At 33.4% G+C, this 19254-nt stretch overlaps 3 protein-coding genes across 7 annotated transcripts in view; 2 read left to right on the plus strand and 1 right to left on the minus strand.

Annotated features, from left to right (window-relative positions):
* Window positions 1–51: 51 nt before the first annotated feature.
* LOC136343117 (protein MTO1 homolog, mitochondrial) lies at window positions 52–4149 on the minus strand. The gene is made up of 12 exons (XM_066289550.1): window positions 3816–4149; window positions 3458–3576; window positions 3192–3399; window positions 3010–3132; window positions 2796–2962; window positions 2514–2730; window positions 2203–2453; window positions 1291–1415; window positions 970–1179; window positions 750–918; window positions 588–698; window positions 52–234 (listed from the first exon to the last, which is right to left on the minus strand). The coding sequence occupies exons 1-12, from the start codon at window positions 4024–4026 to the stop codon at window positions 130–132; spliced, it is 2016 nt and encodes a 671-aa protein (XP_066145647.1). The 5' UTR covers window positions 4027–4149; the 3' UTR covers window positions 52–129.
* Window positions 4150–4273: 124 nt separating this feature from the next.
* Window positions 4274–5955, plus strand: LOC136343119 (uncharacterized). Its single transcript, XM_066289551.1, has one exon. The coding sequence runs from the start codon at window positions 4600–4602 to the stop codon at window positions 5824–5826; it is 1227 nt and encodes a 408-aa protein (XP_066145648.1). The 5' UTR covers window positions 4274–4599; the 3' UTR covers window positions 5827–5955.
* A 203-nt stretch (window positions 5956–6158) lies between these two features.
* The window catches only part of rut (rutabaga), a 73390-nt gene continuing 60294 nt past the window's right edge, over window positions 6159–19254 (plus strand). For all 5 annotated transcript variants that reach the window (XM_066289544.1, XM_066289546.1, XM_066289548.1 and 2 more), the window contains exon 1: window positions 6159–6509. The gene's annotated coding sequence lies outside the window, so the exon portion shown is untranslated. The remainder of the gene's footprint in view (window positions 6510–19254) is intronic.

Below are 19254 nucleotides of genomic sequence, written 5' to 3' on the forward strand. Positions count from 1 at the left end.
TGGTATTATTTTATCAAGCTTACACACTTGATCATATTTCTAGTAATGCACTTGAAATTTATTTATAATTTATTTTTTATTTCAATTTAAAACGAACATTACAATATAACATATAACATTTTATTTAATTCATCTAACCAGATCCAAAATTACATTATTTCTTTGCTTAACGAATCTCAAAAGTCTGAATAAGGATGATGGAGTAATTCCTGGTATCCGACTGGCAGCTGCAATCTAAAATACACGCGATTTTAAGTTAAGATAGGAAACAAAAAAGTTGAATATAATGTATTTAACGAGATGCGCAAACTAATTTTAATAATGCGTTGTATTATTGTAGTATGGCATGCATATTCAAAATTAACCCTAGAACACGAAATTCATACTAATTAGTTAATATTCAGTCATAGCCAGTTGAATAGTAAATGCATATGTTACGCGCTTTAGTTCCCTAGGGCCATAATGAATCAGTTGGTGGCCGCCAAACAATATCGTAAAGAGTCTTTATAATCAAATTAAACGTAAAGATTTCAATGATATAATAAAACAAAGCAATACATTCTTTGATTCATATTATTGAGACTTACTGTCTGTGGTTGCACAATCATCAATTTCTCTCTCTCCTCCATGCTCAAACTTAAACTCTCGGAGTTGTAGTTTAGGTCATTTGGCAGCAGTAAAGCCTCGTTCTCTTGCACCTAACATTTTACAAGTTAATAACACATGGTATTAGAAGACACAATAGTAACCTCTTTGACTTCTTCAGATTGTTCAGCAATAGCGCGTTCATACAAGGCCTCAACGTGTAGTTTATGTACTACAGCCTGATCATAAGTTAATGATAGTAAGGCAGGCTCAATTTCAGCTAACTTATTAATAGTGATTTTTTCATTATAGACGTCAATCATTTGCCAAGCACTGCAATAAGGAAGTTAATTACTTTAGGTAATAATTTCATAATTAACTTACGTTTTTTGCTCTACACTTTTACTTGGTGTGACGCCGATGAGTCTCCGCCAATGTGAAACAGGTTGACGGATGCTTTTCAATAAAGTTACACCTTCTTGTAATTTTTTTCCAATGTCCATCATTTTTTGGTATCGTTCTTTTGAGACGCAGCCAACCGCATAACCTTTAGCTGTTAAGCGTTGGTCTGCGTTGTCAGGTCTTAAAGTTAATCTGTAACAAATAACCACACAACTGTGACAAAACTTAATATATTATTTCAATATATTTATTATTATATTATAATCGTGGCCAAATTAGAGAGATTTTTCCATAAATATTTACCTAAACTCTGCTCGGCTTGTGAACATCCTGTAAGGCTCAGTAGTACCTCTAGTAGTTAAATCGTCTATCATAACACCAATGTAACCCTCGGTGCGACTAATCATTAAGGGTGGTAACTGAAGACTCTACAAAAATCTTAGTACCTTAGAAATTTCACTCATTTGAAAATGTATATAGGATACTCAATTCCAAACTAACCATCTGAAATGTCTTAATGTGTGGAAAATTCCAATTTAGAATGAATGTTTGAGAATAAAATCGAGAAAAGTTTATCTATAATTTTCGTTCATATATTCTTATGTTGGTGCAAAGGCATAAAATTTTCTATTCAACATGACTCTAAAATTAATATATCATTTATAAAGCCCTTGTACTGCTTATAAATAGATCTTTTTGCAATTAGATTTGCGAAAAGAAATAACAGTTGAAAAAACGGAGGGGAAATAAATTTTCTGAGACTATTCAAATCACAACTTTAGACCTTTTAGAATCTATTATAGGCCCATTCATCGTGCAATCCTTGAAATAAAAAAGAAACTTAATTTTCCACAATATGGTGAATTGAAACAAATATGTTGAATCCCCTAATTTAACTATTTTAATTTGTTTAAGACTGGCTTAAATACTGGATTTCCTCTGAGTAGTATGATCATATTACTCGACAGAAATTTAAAGTATTTAATTTCCAATTTACAAACTGAATAATTTGAATTAACCTGATCTTTAAAGATTGTAAAACAGTAATATCACCTAAATATATTGATATTTTGAATCAACTTTTCTGTCTCGACCATTCCGGATTGGACCAGCAAAACGAGGTCCCATAATATACCTATACGATTTGTCGATTTTAACATGGTTCCTTTGAAAATGAAACCCCTTTATAGAGAATTTTGCTTAGCACATTCACACCTTTAAGGCAGCATTAATTCCGGCTACAATTCCTTGACTTGCAGCTTCCTCATACCCGGTTGTTCCATTGATTTGGCCAGCCAAAAACAACCCTCCCACTCTCTTAACTTCTAGTGAGGGATTTAACTCCGTTGGGTTCACGAAGTCATATTCTACCCCATAACCAGGTCTAAGTATTACTGTATTTTCTAACGCTGGTATAGAATGGACTAGCTGCTCTTGCAAGTCTTCAGGCAGCGTACATGATAACCCTAATAATTGATTTTAAGTGGACAAAACCAATTATTTACGCTTCCATAGTCAATAACTACCATTTGGGTATATTACGTTACTGTTAAGCCCTTCAGGCTCAAGCCACAGTTGATGCTGTCTTCCACCAAATTTCAGCACTTTCGATTCAATGCTGGGGCAATATCTTGGGCCTGTAACCTCCTCAAATACGTGTCGATTCAAGTGGATGTTGTCTTTTACTATACTTTCAATTTTTGAAGTGGTTTTTGTAATATAACACACTAACTGATCATTGGGCTGCATTAGAACAATACTTATTCTTATTAGAAGATCAGTTTTGTCCATGACAAAGACATACATACATGAATCCAGACTGAATCGTTCATAAATGAAAAGGGAAATGGTGGATTGTCTCCTTTCTGTATTTCACATCGCTTGTAGTCAATAGTGTCTGCTTTCAGTCTGGGGGGGGTGCCAGTTTTAAGCCGGCCCATGCTTAGATTTAAGGATTTTAGAGTATTGGCAAGGCCTGTAGTTTGGCATATATGAGTTGTTCTTATCTAGTATATATTTTACCTATTGCAGGTTCATCTCCTATACGTCCAGCTGGGAAAACTTTGAGACCCATATTAATCTGACCATTTAAGAAAGTCCCTGTTGTGATTACAACAGAGTCAGATTTAATTTTAGTTCTATCATCTAAAATAATGGTAACTAAAAATATTAGTTCTGTTCTGGCACTCACTAGGAAGACTTACTCAAGATTATTCCTTTACATTCGGCAATAGTTCTATTATTCACATCCACATGGACATTTTCAATTATTAAATCATCAACAGGGGCAAAGAGCACGTCTAAGTTTGGAGTTTTTTCAAACAGCTCATTTTGCATATGTTCTTTATATAATTGTCTGTCAATTTGGGCCCTATATCCCCAGACAGCTGGACCCTTACGGCGGTTTAAAATCTTTAATTATATTGATATGAAATACAAATATTTCTGAAGAATTTTGAGTATTTGACACCTTATACTGAATTCCTGATAAATCACATATTCTTCCACAGATCCCATCTAGTGCATCAATTTCACGTATCAAATGTCCTTTTCCAATACCCCCAAAAGATGGATTACAAGACATTTCACCTAAATGAAATATTGGTCCATGAAATTAGAACAATAGAACTTTATTGAATTAAGTAAAAAATGTATAGTTTTCTGTAACAAGTGGCGTTACAAAGAACTTGTAAAATGAAGCCCTATAATATGATATGAGTTCCACGAAACAGTGTTTTTTAATTAATGTAATGTGTGTAATAGAATTTTTTTGTATTATCTTTAGTGATTTTTACTTAAACAAGTAATAGCAGTTATAAATCACTAACCGACTGTATCTTTTTTGTGAGTGACTAACAATGTTTGACAACCCATTCTTGCAGCTGCACTACATGCCTCAGCCCCTGCATGCCCACCTCCTACCACTATAACATTGTACTGTTTTTCTTTAGAAAAATGAGATAAATGTCTTCGACAGTCCCTTTTCAGCATGCCCTGAAAACGTTTGTAGACCAAGGATTTTGAGAAAATTGACCACATTGTCTATAAGTTGTTTGGGGCACACAAAGTCAATTTATTGTATGTAGTAACACAGTTTTTCGTTTTTCTAATTTTTATTTTTTAAATACATTTTATTAAAAAAAATTACAAAAATCTATAACATGAAACATAACCTTAAATAAGTTGTATTTCAAACAAACGCGAAAGTGAAAATATAACATTTTCTTTTTCTGGCACATGAAAGAACATCAGATAAGAACAACACCGATCCCTTGAATATATTTTTGAATGTGACAGTTGTTAATAACTCAAAAGTCATAATAAACTTTTTATGTTTATTATTATAAAAGTTATTAAAGTTTTAATTAGAGGATTATTGTAGTAAAAAGTATATTAACATAATGTGTCTAAAATGGCATTTTACCATGACGTATGCATCAGTGATTATGACCATTGACTAAAAATCAAAAATTACCAATGTTAATCTACATCATCATATCTCTGTGTACTTCTAGTACCTTTCTACACAAAGCACCTAGTGAAGCGATACAAAAAAAGTGTTTAAAACTTAATGTACACTAAATTGAGAAAAGATTACAACTGATAATAACCATGGCAGAAAAATCAGAGGAAATCCATGCAGTAAATATTAGTTCTAACGAGTTGGATGAGGAAACCAAGGAGAAACTCAAAGGTGATTGCATTGGAGACACTCTCTATAGTAAATCTTTTGTCATACGCACTTTAATGGGACTCTCTACCTTAAACTACAGTGAGGAAGAAGAAAATGACTTATGTTTTCTTTGGGACATGACTGTGGAAAAAGACGTTTGTCAATTGTTGTTAGATTTGCAGTATCCTTGTATAGCAGTTGAAGCTTTAGCTAACTGCAGACAGGAGAGGTTTATAGAAATCTTACTAGGTATATTTGGCAACATTCTTATTCCAGAGTGTAATATATCCATAGCAGATTATATTTTAAAGTCAGTTTTTAATGAATTTAATACTGATTCCCCTTTTGTGTATATTCAGTTAATGAGGTTGCTTGAAATTGTTGCCTATAAATTTCCAAATCAAATTCCCATTCTTGGCCAAGAGGTCTTAGAAGTTCGCATGCAGTTCATATTGAATTATTCATTCAGTTCAGAGCTAATTAATCAGACTATGCAAGCTTTGGTCCATTTAACAGAGGATTTTAAAATAGACCGACGTTACGTGAGTTCAGCATTGTTTAAGTCAGTTGTTGAAGGGATTAACACTGTTTTATCACTTGAATCTAGTAATTCTGTAGTTGATATAGATTGTGATGAGACTTGCAAAATTCTTAATAGAGCTTTAAATCTCATTTCAAATATTTGTGCTTATGTGGGTCAATATCAACATGATCCAGCAATTTCTGAAGCTATAAGTTGTTCAGAGAAACTGCATCTTATTATAAGTAAAGTAATAACACATTATTCTGCAGAGGAAAATTTGCTCCCATTACCTGCAAATTTTAATGAATACATCACAGCATTTCAGGCAATTTTTACCACCAGGGACGTCAGGATAGTCTCAAAAGATGATTGCAAGTTGTTTAATGAGATCTTTAAGCCTTTGTGCATGATAGTTTACATTTTACATGGTTGCAAATCTGAGGTGCTGGATAGTTTCACTAAAATTTTAGAACTAGTAGCTATCCTGATACACCTAGTGAGTGCGGAATCGGTATTAAACCAACTGAGGCATTTAGATTACAAGAAAGGCATTGTAGTTTTAAACTCTTTGAAAGAGCTATCACGTTCTTTGAAATTTGATATTAGTGAGAAAATACGGTTTCTTTTTGAAGAGTATAAGTAAGTGATAGGAGTATTTTGCCTTTCTATACCTTTTACCCAATTGATAATTTATTGTTATGATCTATATTATATTATCTGAGAAAAAGCTGTCCATTTAGAAAAAATATATGAACTTATAAATTGAACTAAATCAATTTATTCTTTCCTAGCTGTGAAATTAAATTGCGTCGGACAGGTCGCTCTGTTCGATTGTTTTCAATTCTGCGCTGCACCACCCAAGATGGCGACAGGAGTTCCAAATGAAGCTTCCTCCGTCTATTGTTTATTCCTAAGGCGCATGCCGCTTTCTATCTTTGTTCCTCTAATGGAGATTAAAGGCCCTAAGAGAACGTTCACACTCGTTCACATTTTGTTTTTGTCGGAAGGCTTGAGCCTGAAAGCAGGCAGTTTCTGCTACGGACTAGAGAATATCGCGGTTTTAAAGTCTTTGTCTCGGAATTCGGAAATCCTGAGTGGACTCTTGTTGAAGAGGATACAAAAATTAATTTGCTTATTTAATTTCGCGATAATGTTCATTTAAACGGGTGCGTTTTGCAAGATTCTTAATCAGTTTGACCTCCTAAGAGGAAGAGCCACCCCCAACAAACTTCTGACAATTTATGACTAATTTGTTTATTTGTGTGGAAGGACCAAATTTTATATGCTGACAGATTAGAAAGTCTTGGATTACTGACATGTAAAAGGGTAAGTTGTTTTAATATTATTACCTAGATTATTCCTTAATGAGTACCCACCTATAAGGACTTCTAGAGGGGTATTTGCCTATTGTTTTCAATTTCATTAGTACATAAATTTATTTACTTATTCTCATAAGATACCACACAGGGTCCCATTTATGGGTACCTTCCATTTGCTTCTAATTGAGATATGCCCATAGACATCTTAACAGGCATATTGTTAGTAAGTAGGAAATTACTTGAAACTAGAACCACTCTATGTCAATAGCATTGCTGTCACTAACTGTTAATGACAATTGTTTTACCCTTGTATAAATAAAGGATAGTAACTGCAGCCGAATTTGACACATGAGAGATAACCTCACTCAAATGTCAATTATTAGCCATTCTTGACGTATGTTGATATTGCAAAAACCAATCTGTTAGGATGTTATATGTATGGGTAAGCTACAGGGTAAGGCATACCAATGGCACTCATCCTACATTATTTTGGTTGAAGGTCTTCCCAATATTTTTATTATGCAATTGGTCAGATTGTAGTCACCTTCTGGTGAAAATTTTTGAAATATTGTTGCGCTCGGATTGTTGCAAAGGAATACATATTTCAAATATAATATCATATGACAAACCCTTTCTTCTGTATAGATAGGGACCATTTGCCTCTTTCTGAATAGCATTCTTTCTTGTAGTAAAGTTTTAAAATTTGACATGCTCATAAATGCCAAATGCAATAGGTACCCAAGTTTTAGAAGAAAAATAGTTCTATTTGTTGAAAATCTATTGATGGTTTAATCCAAAGTTAAATCCCTTTTCAGTCTTGTTTAGAATCCTAAGTTCAATAAAGATAATAATAAAAAGAGGCTATTGGAACTCCGCATGGAGCTCGGAGGATAATTTTATAGAAATTTAAAAATCGATAGATATGTTTTCCTTGGTATTGTAAGTCTGTCCAAAGATGTATTCCCTTTGTAAGCACAAAGCAATGCGCTGCAATTTTTCTATCACTCCTCGTAGATTGAAATATGTTACCTTGAAGTGAATTGTAAAAACTATAACATTTAAATATGAAGAGTGTAAATATACTCAATATTTATAACAGTAAACGAAAAATCCTAAAATACATTTATCGTTACCGTTTTTTCGATCACCCCTCGTAAGATGAAATACGGCACCTTGAAGTGGTCTATACGAGTTAGACATTTAAATACTGGGAGCGTCAAAATATTCAATTTTCAAGGAAATAATAGCGAAATGTAATAGGCACTTTCAGAACTATTAAAGGTGTCATAGAAAAAAAGAAGAAAAAATAATTTGACGAGATAAACAAAAACAATTATTCGTAGGATTAATAGCTCCACCAATATTAAACTACATTATTTCTCTCAATGAGAAAAAACATCATAAAATTTACATATAAGGCGCTATACATGCTAAAAAGTTTAATTGTTTAATTCAATGTTACATAATAGAGTTTTCCCGAGCACTTTTGTATTCTGGGCTGAATTTGAACTAAAGTAAACATTTCGGTAAATAAGTCGTTTAATAGAGTTAATTATTATTAAGTATTAAAATTCCGTGACCGCTAGATTGAAACTCGTCGTGTTTCATAGTCTATTTACTTCATATTATGCCCTAAGGGTGCTAAACCTGCCACTCTTTCTCTAAACCTGAACGAAAATAGAAACAGATCAATTCAAATTATTCCAGTTTCCAGACACGGATGCACGTGCATGCTTGGTTCATATTCTCTGTTTACCTTGCTTTCTAAATTTAGTGGCAAATTATAACGGGTGTTTTAGCGTCCCGCGTTTTTAAGAACAAAAACAAAAACTCAAGTTGAACTGTGGGCAATTTTTAACGCCGCTGCTGACTGAGGGGTTGGAGCGAGTCCAAAAAAGTTCAACTTGACACGGTTTCTCCTTTGATCAATTGCGAAACGATCGACAAGTTGCATTGTCATAGGTATGTTACATGTTCTCCGATTTTAATCATCGTTCGGTGTGATTAAGTACTAGTTGCGCCATTAGTCATTTCCCGCTGCGCGCTCGAAGCTTTTGGAGGAGTAGTTAGGTCAAGAATTTTGTACTAGTACTGTATATAAATTAACGTTGTTTCTTATGCAGAGAAAACTACATAAGCAAACGGTGTTTGATGATTAATCTCGTGATTAATGAAGAAGATGTGACGATTACTTAAATGATTAATAGTTTGCATGAAAGGAGGGTCTATTCGTAGCCCGAAAATTCTAAATTAGAAATTATATTTTTGAGTTTGGCTTGAGAGTTTTTTTCCTGTTATTTTTTCACTATATTTTCACACATTATTATCACAAAAACATTATTGGTCTATTAAATTCGAAATCAAGTAATTCGCCCGAGAATATTTAAATATTTATCTGCCAGTTAGGCGACCAATTTTTTGATTTTATACATTAAGTGATAAATGTTATTTGTGTAAAGTTGCTAGTGAATTAAAGTGTTTTACAAGTAACCTTATAAATATCTTTTAAATTGTGAAACGGAATCACTTTCAAGAATGCTATGTTTGATCTGATAATTTTTCATTCGCAAATACAGTTTTAGTCAATATTTGATGCACATCGGTACACCTATTTTTCCAAGAAATTTTTAGTTACGACTTAAAACTCTGAATTCATATTTGAGAAATTTAAATGGTTCTGGTTGGTCCGAGGGTTAATCTGTAAGCGGCGAGGTTCAGGGGGTTACCCCAAACGATATATTCATAGTGGGTTTTATTATCGAATAAACAACCCTAAAACCCTTACTGTAGTTCGGAATTAACATATATTGGGTGACCGTGCTTCAGCTTTAAGTAAAGGGATGTGGGTAATTTCACGAGTTGAGAGCATTTAAATTAGGGCAAAGTTAAGTAGTTCAATCTCAACCTGTATTATGAAGGGGATTTATTAACATAAAAACGTATTGTGCGCTAAAAAAGAATAAAAATTCATTTAAAATTATGCATTATGTACCTATATCTAAATTCAAACAGTTTCGGATCAATAAACGATCATTACGCAACTCGTTGTGAAATGAAACCTTTTCAGTCACCATGGGTGGTTTAGGTTAGGAAAACTGTCAGTTTACTGGTCAAAATTAAAGAATACATTTCTTTCTTTGCCACCAGCACGCAACACGTGTAGGTCACATTTTTTGGCCCGATTTTCGGTAAAAAAACCGGATCGATAAACACTGTAAAAACGTTAATAACATTGTTCTTATTGGTCTCGTTTGTTACCTGAGCTGCGAAATAAAGTTATCTGCTTTTGTTATGTAACCAGTTGCGAAATGAAAGCCATTTAGTCACTATAAGTGGTTTATGTTAGGAAAACTGTCGGTTTATTGGCAAAAAATAAAAGAATATGTTTCTTTCTTCACCATCAGTAGGCAACATGTGTAGGTCACATTTTTCTGGCCCGATTTTCGGTAAAAAAAAAATCCGGATCAATGAACACTCTAGAAACATTGATGCCAAATGCCCCTGACACTTTCTAACTTTGACGCACAGCGAGCTAAAAATATGCTCTCGAGGGACACGTCTAAATTGCAAATTACTCGCGGCTATGGAATCTTAAAAGCAGCAAATCTCTAAAACTTATTTATTTTTTTAAACTCGTCCCATTATAGCAACGGTAATTAGCCGTATAATTGAACATACTGACGTTCGTTTAGTTATTAAGTGCGTCGACAGGTTAATCTGCATTTAGATCCATATCAGGTGGACTGTTCATGAAATCTTTATTATTCCAATTGGAAGTGGACTGTTTGCAATTGAGTCAAAATTCTTATCAAGGCTCCTCATCTTTGTAACAGAAAAGTGGGACGAATTTGAATACATCTTTTGACTGTTAATGAGGAAGAACTCTTAACTGATGCCTTTTTTTAATATATATCAAAAGTTTGACCCTTTTCCATTGTCGCTGGCAGTGAACCTATGAAGATCGTGACAATGTTTTTGCCGAGCCATTATGAGTAGATTATCTGAAAAAAAGTCAGGTCTAACCTGACGAGACAGGACAATAAAATAAAACCAGAAATCATTTGCACTCATAAACCTTGAGACCCGTATGTATTAAGTAATCCGTTTGATATGGTAATGTTCTTTCTCCAATTAAAATATCTGTGACATTACTATACGAGGTCAATACGACATTATGCAAGGATTATTTGGCCGCAGCTTACAGATCTTATCTTTCCAGATTTATTCGACAAAAAAGAATGATGGATGGATAAATGAGTGTGATCAGTACCCCGAGTCTAAGCCCATAAATCCCATAGAAAGCTCTATTAGTGACACATTTATCTCAATATGGGTTTAGGTATAACAGAACATCGATATCAAACATTATTAACGGTGGTTTTTGAGGTATCCTGTTGTGATTTATGATGAATTTGGATTTCTGTAAATGCGGAGAAATCCACTTGCGAAAATGCACATTATTGACAGGTAATATAGTTGAATCTAATCAAAAGGATCTTCAATGGAGAACGATTTAATTACCAAATTCAAATAAGGCACGGTACATAAGTATATTCCGAAGATATAGGGCATAGAGGCACATTCTCCTAGGTAAAATCAGGACGATTCGAGTGAATCGATCTCGTTCTATCGAATTAAGATATTTTCAGTAATACGACCTTATGGATTATATCAAAAAATAGTGGCTACTCCTATTTAGGGTGGCACGTAAGTAATACATATCATCCTATTATTAGTTTCAATTTATTTTTATAATTGTCGTCAGACTCCAAAACTGGCATCAGGAAAGGAATTTTCTTTGTTTTTTGAAAATATAACCGACATGCTTATTGAATGTTCGGATGCTGAAAATTATGAGTTTCGTGATAGCGGAGGCGAATTATTAGATAACCAAACTGATCCAGGCAGCAGGAACAATAAGAAAAGAAAACAAAGCAAATCTACGTAAGTAAAAATGACGGCAAAACAATACTAGTGCATGTATGGGACTGGAAATCTCACGAACCATTTTTCCTAAGACTAGTCATTTCGCTCACGTATTTAGTGCTGAGACAGGGTTAGATCCTAAAATTTTGTTAAATAATTTTTCTTTAAAAAAAGCAATTTCAAAATTGAAATGTATGCGCAGTGGAATATACTTGCGAAATATAATGGAATTACATCTGTAATTGATTCGTAGAATAGAAAGCGCACATCATTGTAAAAAAATAAAAAGGAGCTTTGGAGGAAAAATTGCACAAAATTGAAAGCGGTTTCAGCATTTCAATTGTATACACCCCAAATAAAAAAATCTAAGCGAATCATGTCGAGGAGACAGCCAGTTAAAAAAAAGGGTATAAAGAATAGATTGATCTTTCAGGGATGAAAAGCGCATTCGAAATATGCGATTAAAGTGCTGTGGGTACTTAAAAAAAGTGAGTTGTAGGGATTGTAGAGTCTTAGGTTATAGAGAGGGACAATCTAACAAAAACTACGTTAAATGTTTTTTGATCGGACTTGTAGTTATAAAAATTTTTTAGATTGTAAGCCGTGATAAATTTTATATTTTTCGTAAAATCTCGGAATCCAAAAACGATTTGGGAACTCCGTTTGTGACATAACTAGTCCCCAAGAATGACAACTTTTTTTCCTTTTTTTTTTACCTTTCTGTGCATATACAGTAAATGCTTAAAAAAATCAATTTTTTAGCAATATATTTGACACGTTTTACTGAAAAACATTCCTAATTTTTAATCGAATTCAAGCAACAGTTTATCAAGGCTATATATCTATTATTTTATATTAAACGGAACAAGTGGATATCGGTTTTTTGGTTCACTCTCTTGAGCTTTATCAGTTCGTGCATGTTGGGTTCGCCTTGCCTTGGACACCACCCCAATAACATACCTATAGAATGGTTTCAACCACTTTAGTTACTATTGTGATCAGTAAGAGGAACAATGTATTTTCTCGATTGAGATTTATCGCCTGCAACCGTTCACGTATGTTCAATACTGTTACCGCAAAGGCTGTTTTTTTAATCCTTCTAGATTAAATATCATACAGGTTTATGCCTATTGCAACCATAGATAGATCTAAAACAATCAATTTTATTTTCTCGTTTATTTTAATACCCGAGAAGCATTTTTACGACTGACAAAACCGAACAACTCACACGTAACTACGTGCACGAATATGTCTCGATTTTTCCGGTTCGGAAGTTTCCTTTCTGCGATAAAGCAGTGATCGTCCGCCAACCATAATGAATAGACATCGCTTAATTAAGACCTTCGCCTTTTGAAAAAAAAAAAAAAATCCGGACGCCATCGGCATGTTAAAGAGCTTTTAATGTGTGCTTTAACTTGTAATTACCGTTTAAATGTATCATTAGAACAAGTAGTGTGCTGTCACTTTTCAATCTGGACGTTTGGAATTTATCGTGGCGTTGAGCTGAGAGTTGAACAAACTGGCCATGAATGGACTTGGTCTTCGAATCGTTTCAAAGTTAGGGACACTGGCACAGATTTGATTCGAATTATCAGATTTGCACGCCTTTAGCTGTGATTTTTTGTTTTACATTATTGTATTATTATTCCCATGTTGTAGTATAGAGGGTGTTCGAACTGCAAAAGAGCAGATTTGGAAGTGGTAGAGTAGTTTAAGACTCAGCAAGAACAAGTGGTTCAGTCTCAGGAAGGTTTTTGTTGGATAGATTTATTACTGTCTTTGCAACTGCATCGTTATAATTATTATTCAACGCTTTTCCTAACCCTTAACAAAGGGTAAATGTTGCTGCTAGTTAGTTTTAACTGAGAATAGTGCGCAATTAGGCCCCTATTTGCGTGTGAAGCGTTGTTCCTAAATAGAATTAAAGCTTTTCCCTAATTTTTTCCCTCAAACGCTGTAATCAATTTGTATAATATTCTCCTTTTATTGTTTTCCCTTTAGGGTCCGTCAGTCAATAAAAATTATCCCACGTTCATCTTAAAAAACTGGCGCCATCACGTTTCCTATCGATGGAACAGTTTTTGTTTTCTTTGGAGTCGATTTGTTCCTTTGAGTCCATTGTTTCGACCGTTCTTTCGTTTTAGGTGTGAAATGCTGAACCATGTTTCATCTATTCTTATGATTTTGACGCAAAAACTCCACTATACTGGTGCGAACACTCCCTTAAAACATTCTCATTGAGCTGTTTTTGTTCAGTTGTGAGTAATTGCAGAACCCATCTTGCGCACAGCTTTCTCATATCCAATTGTTCGGTTAAAATACGAAGCTTTTTGAAATATCTTCCGTGTCTGCCAACTGGCGTAATTTTAGTCGACAGTCTTTCAGTACAGTTTTGTGGATTTTCACCACGATATCTGGAGTGTCGTTCGGTTGACCACTGCGGAGTTCGTCTTGGCAGTGTATAAAATCAAGTTTAAACTCTTGCCACACAATATTTTATAGTCGTTAACGCACAGGTTCCCTCACAGAATAATCTAACTCCGTTTTGATATTGGATGAACTAAGACCTTTTAGATGAAAGTATTGAATCACGTATGGATAATAATTTTTTCCGTGGTCACGAAATTTCTAACAACATTTACTAAAAATGGTTCCGAACAAACACAAGTCAACGTAGCATTCCCAAATCTTAGATTTAAATCGTTAAGGCTAGGCATTTGTCAGATAGGCACATGTTCAACAAAAAAATCGTCATTTCTACAGGGTGTTTTTTTTGACGTCCCTACCATTGGTAGTTCGGGAATAGCGAGAGCTACCACTTCGGTGAAACTACATAAAAGTGGCCTCTTGTGGAGCTGTTCAAGGAAACCGCTGCAAGGTTGCCGCATTTTCAGTAGTCTCTTAGATATTTGGAATAATATGAAAATGGCCCAAAAGTTCAATCCCTAGTATTTTGTAAACTGTTTGTGACAGAAAAGTTTAAATAACAAAGTTTCACAACTTTATCTAGAAAACCATATATCGAACGCTATTGTACATCTTTTAATGACTAAGTAATTATCAACTTCTTTATTTTAAATACGGCCCTGGTATTTTTATTTCAGATTTAGAAAGCGCTTTTAAATTCTGACAGACCCATGTATAATTTGTTTATATTTATTAACCTTTAAACCTGAATAATTAATCAAACTACTCTTTACTTTCCCTCTTAAACTACGCTACATATTAGGTCACTATGGAAACGATTGTCTAACAAGTTTGACATTTATTTGTCAAATGAAATTGTTTTTAGACTTATTTTCGTCTTTTATAGTTTATTTTCGAACTGAATCCATTGAAATGTAAGCTTCAATAATGCTATTCAGTAACGATGGAAAAATGGATATGTTAATTATGTATCTGCGAAGTTTTTGTAATGCTAAATGTTGTAATTTATCGGTATATTTACTGGAAATTAGGATTAACAAAAGAAGAATGCAGTAACCGACTTTACCTATGAATGGCACAATCACTGCTGCAGTACGACCATCGTGAAAGATTACAAGAAATATTTCCCTTTTTATATACACGTGAATCAGCTTGGTGCGTAAATTATATTATTCAATTACATGTGTTATTAAATGTATTGTCTTATCTAAAGGAATGCATATAAAAACAATTCCCCGCTCTAGGTCAGTAATATTATATTTTGCTCAAGTTGCATATTAAATGATATAAAAGCAGATGTATCCTGGGCGTAGGGAGATTTTGCTTTCGATGTCAATTGTAGCAAGTACTCAATCTGAGATTTGTAATACGCGTTTTTTCAAATATGTATATTTGTTTTTAAAAACGGGTTTACTTAAATTTTAAATGTAACTCGTACACAACGTGAGTCAACCATGCCGAAATTATTATTTATCTATTACTGTTTAGATTCAAGTTTTGTACATTGATTTGTAATTTAACAAATCCAACACTAAAAATGCTTTGGAACATCATTAGAACTTGTGTCCAGAGAGAACATCTCGCCACATCAAAAATTTTCGAAAAATTGGAAAAAAACTTACGTTACTACGATTCCTTTTTAAATCAAGATGGGACAAATAAAAAATAGTCTGATATTGAATTATTCGGGTTGAAACGTTAAAAAATTTAAAAAAATATATACATGAGTCTGTCAGAAATAAAAAGCGCTTTCGAAATATGAAATAAAAACTCCAGGTCTGTATTTGAAAGAATAAAGTTGATCACGATTACTAAGTTATTAAAAGCCGAACAATGACGTTCGATATGTCCTTTTGTAGAGAGTAGAAAGTTGTGAAACTATGTCAGGTCGAATAATTCTGGGACTCTACTCGTAAGTATAGGACCATAATATATCAGTTTAAACGAAATTTTAATGTTTTCGGACTCATTTGCTAATACACGGAATTTTCCATTTAAAGGAATGCACATTAGGCAGATTTAGTGTTTAATCGAAAAAGCATTAATTTTGAGCCACGCTATACAACATGAATCCACTTTTTTTATTTTGGCAAATTCGCGGATCTTTCTCAAATACCCTCTAAAGTTTCTGCTGTTTGTGAATTCAAATCGCGCTGTAACAGAGGTTTTCTCAAGACTTTGTTTGAGGAAACAAAAAACAATAATAATTAATAATATTTCAAAAACTGCTAGAGCCTTCTGTTATACGATTTGTAATTTGAAGAGTGGGGTTCTACTGATGTTTTATACGTAGTTAGGGTTGTTATAATACCTTTTCCTAATCAGGATAAAACATGATTTGTAGGTGTTAAAATGCTCCCTCAGCTTGTTCTTTTGAAAAATAGTGAACCTTAGACGAACTATTACCTCTTCAAAACGTATGACATATCATTGTATACTTAATTGGTGTTCATTTATCACGAACTTGTACTCAAGTTTAACGTCATTGTAATGCCTATTTATGATTAGTTGAAGTTTTAGGAAAATATCCGCGATAATTAATGGGTAAGAGACAGTAATGTTAAGTTGTAAAGTGCCGCTTTGCCCCCGTAAAACTTGCTCTGGTTTTTAAACTATTAATATTATCCATTAGTAAGTTGCATTCACGTGTAATTAGGGCTAGAAAATAATTGCTGGTTTTTCAAACCCACAGTTGCATAAGCACATTTCGTTGTCGCTACTGAAAGAAAAATTACTGTTTGACTATATACAATTGCTCATGTGTTTCCGTAATTACATTACATGCCTCATTATAGCTTGCCAGGGCCTTATCCACATGCACGCATTCTCAAGCCTTTAACGCCCGGGATTCTAAGCATCACATGCCAGAAAGGAGGCAAAACACATGAATGGCCGTTTATATCCCATGTCGCTGAACAAGGAATCTTCTAATTTATTCCAGAGGATTAATTTAATTTATATTCTACACGTTTTCTGGATGGGGTTTCATACTTTTTGTGCCGGCATTGTTTCCTAACGAGCTGACCTAATTTCTGGAACTCCAATGTTCGCATGTTCCCGGCATTACAGAGGTTATCACATGCATGAATTGAATTAAAATAGTGTGCGAGCATGTTGAGGTGACTATTAAGTGGGCGGCAAGGTGAAACTAAATGTTTCGACGAAGGCATTGACTCAGTTTCAAAGTTAGTTTTGTTCGTTTCCTTGCCTAATTGTTGCATTTAGGTCTTCCAACATACACGGTGATCTGTCCAAGTAAAATTATTATAACTTCTCCCTTATTGTGGATTTTTTTCGCCGAGGTGGGCCACTCTGTATATGTAGGTGGTTAATTTTGCGTTATCACATAATGTTAGATGAGAACTGTAGCTTAAACGAATCGAATTCTGTTGGATGTGGATTAGAAATTCTGCTATTTTTGCACCTAAAAACGTGTATTTTTTGGTGTATGTGAATTATGCTATTTCTGTACCTAAAAATTTGTATTTTTTGGCACATGCGAATTACAAATTATGCTATTTCTGAACTTAAAAATGTGTAAATTTATATTAGAAACGATGTTATATTCTGGGAGTCTTTAAATAAAAGAAATAGGCTATGCAGAGAGTTTCGTCTGTATAAAAGATTCCTCATGTCCCAACATACACCCTTCATTCAATCCATCGATTGTATTTTTATTATTAGATGGGCATCTTACAAGATATATGCTCATAATTTCTCAAAAATATCAAAAACATTAAAATACACATAGGGTTCCATAAGAAAAAAATGAAAAATGCAGAAGAATTCGCTTATATAATGAATCTTCAAGGAATTTGGCTTGTCGTTTATTATATGTGGAAGTTCGTTATGTATGTATATCTATTTTATATATTAAATGCGGAAAAATACAATATAAATTGAAAAAGAAAACAACAAATATTTTAAATAAAATCGAAGTTCATGTAGAAAAGAAGTCCGTAATTTGACCCCCCACCTTGCATTTCTTCAATATTTCTTCAGTTACTTCGTTTTGTAAAAGATTTGTCGCATTTAAAAGTTTTCATTTTATGGGTAAGTCATCTATACATAATATGCCACGATCTTTAAAGCAGAAAGGGCCTCTTGAGTTGTGGAGATTAAAACTTCATCATTCCCGTCTACTTTCTCCTGATCACTCGAACCATTTTCATATCGATTATTGTCAGTTGTTTGAAAAATGTCGATATCATTAGGAAATTCAGAAATTTCCACGTGTTCATCAATCATGTCACATTCATTTAAGTTAATTCCTTCAAAATTAGAAATGTGATGGGTTTTGACTTGTTCGTTTAAATCTCCAGCAGCTCGCTCACAGCAACATCTTCGGACGGTTCGTTATAACCGAGCTCAAAGCTCCAGATGATAATAAATATGGTATATTAAAACCGAGTGTTCGTTTTGTCCGAGTTTGTAATAACCGAATAAAAATACATTAGCTTTATATGAACTCGGACTGGGATTTTTTGGTTCGTCCGCTATAACAGAACGTTCGTTACAGCCGAGTTCTACTGTACACTTATTTACTACATGAGTAACCCTGTATACGTGGCTGTTATGTTAAAAAATGCACAACTGAAAACAACATTTGAGGTGTTTCAGCATTTTTTTTCAATTTTTAACGAATCGATGCGAGACTTTTGGTCCTCATTGTGCATATAATACCATAAGCATTTCTTAATTTTTGTTCATAGCGCAGGACGACGACCAGAGAATGATTTTCAGTATTTTTTCAGAGCAGTTGTAAATTGTTTTGCGCATAGACATAAAGTTAATATTGAATTTTACCTCCTATGTGAATTATTGCTTGCTGAACTAAAAATCTACACAACTTTGAAATTAAACGTAAAAATGGCGTCATTTTATTTGTTCTAAATAAATATTAAAAAAATGATGTATTAAATTTTTCATTGTTTTTTCTTATTTACATCCGTCGTATCTATTAATATAATAAACGTGAAAAAAACTTCAACACAACTAAATATAACAATATTATTAAGAGTATTTAATTAAATCTCATCAGTATAATTTACCGATAATTTATAGGTGTAGACTAGAAACTAAAACAAAAAATTAAATAACGCCTGATAATAACGGCGTTGATTAAACCATTTGCCATTTTGTTGCCGTTTATTTTAAACATGTTATCAGATAAATTTATACAAAACATTTCTCCAATATTTCAACGTCAACTCGAAGTTTTTTACTGATCACTCTTTATAATAATTTTACGACTTGGACGAATCTCAATTTATACGATTCCGCAATTAGATTGAATTATGTGTTTTTAAATACGTTGTTGAGAGCTATAAATCGGTACAATACATATCATATTTCATAGTTTTATGTCTTATTCTCATTAGTAACGTTTTACATTTCTT

This window comes from Euwallacea fornicatus, chromosome 13, assembly GCF_040115645.1.
Source record: "Euwallacea fornicatus isolate EFF26 chromosome 13, ASM4011564v1, whole genome shotgun sequence".
Classification (NCBI taxonomy): domain Eukaryota; kingdom Metazoa; phylum Arthropoda; class Insecta; order Coleoptera; family Curculionidae; genus Euwallacea; species Euwallacea fornicatus.

Excerpts from the sequence above, each read along its gene's own strand:
- LOC136343117 (XM_066289550.1), bottom strand. The coding sequence starts at position 4,026 with ATGTGGTCAATTTTCTCAAAATCCTTGGTCTACAAACGTTTTCAGGGC. Across the intron at positions 3,577-3,815 it reads TCACAAAAAAGATACAGTCG|GTGAAATGTCTTGTAATCCA; the intron begins GTTAGTGATTTA and ends TATTTCATTTAG. Across the intron at positions 3,133-3,191 it reads ATGTAAAGGAATAATCTTGA|ATGATAGAACTAAAATTAAA; the intron begins GTAAGTCTTCCT and ends CCATTATTTTAG.
- LOC136343119 (XM_066289551.1), top strand. The coding sequence starts at position 4,600 with ATGGCAGAAAAATCAGAGGAAATCCATGCAGTAAATATTAGTTCTAAC.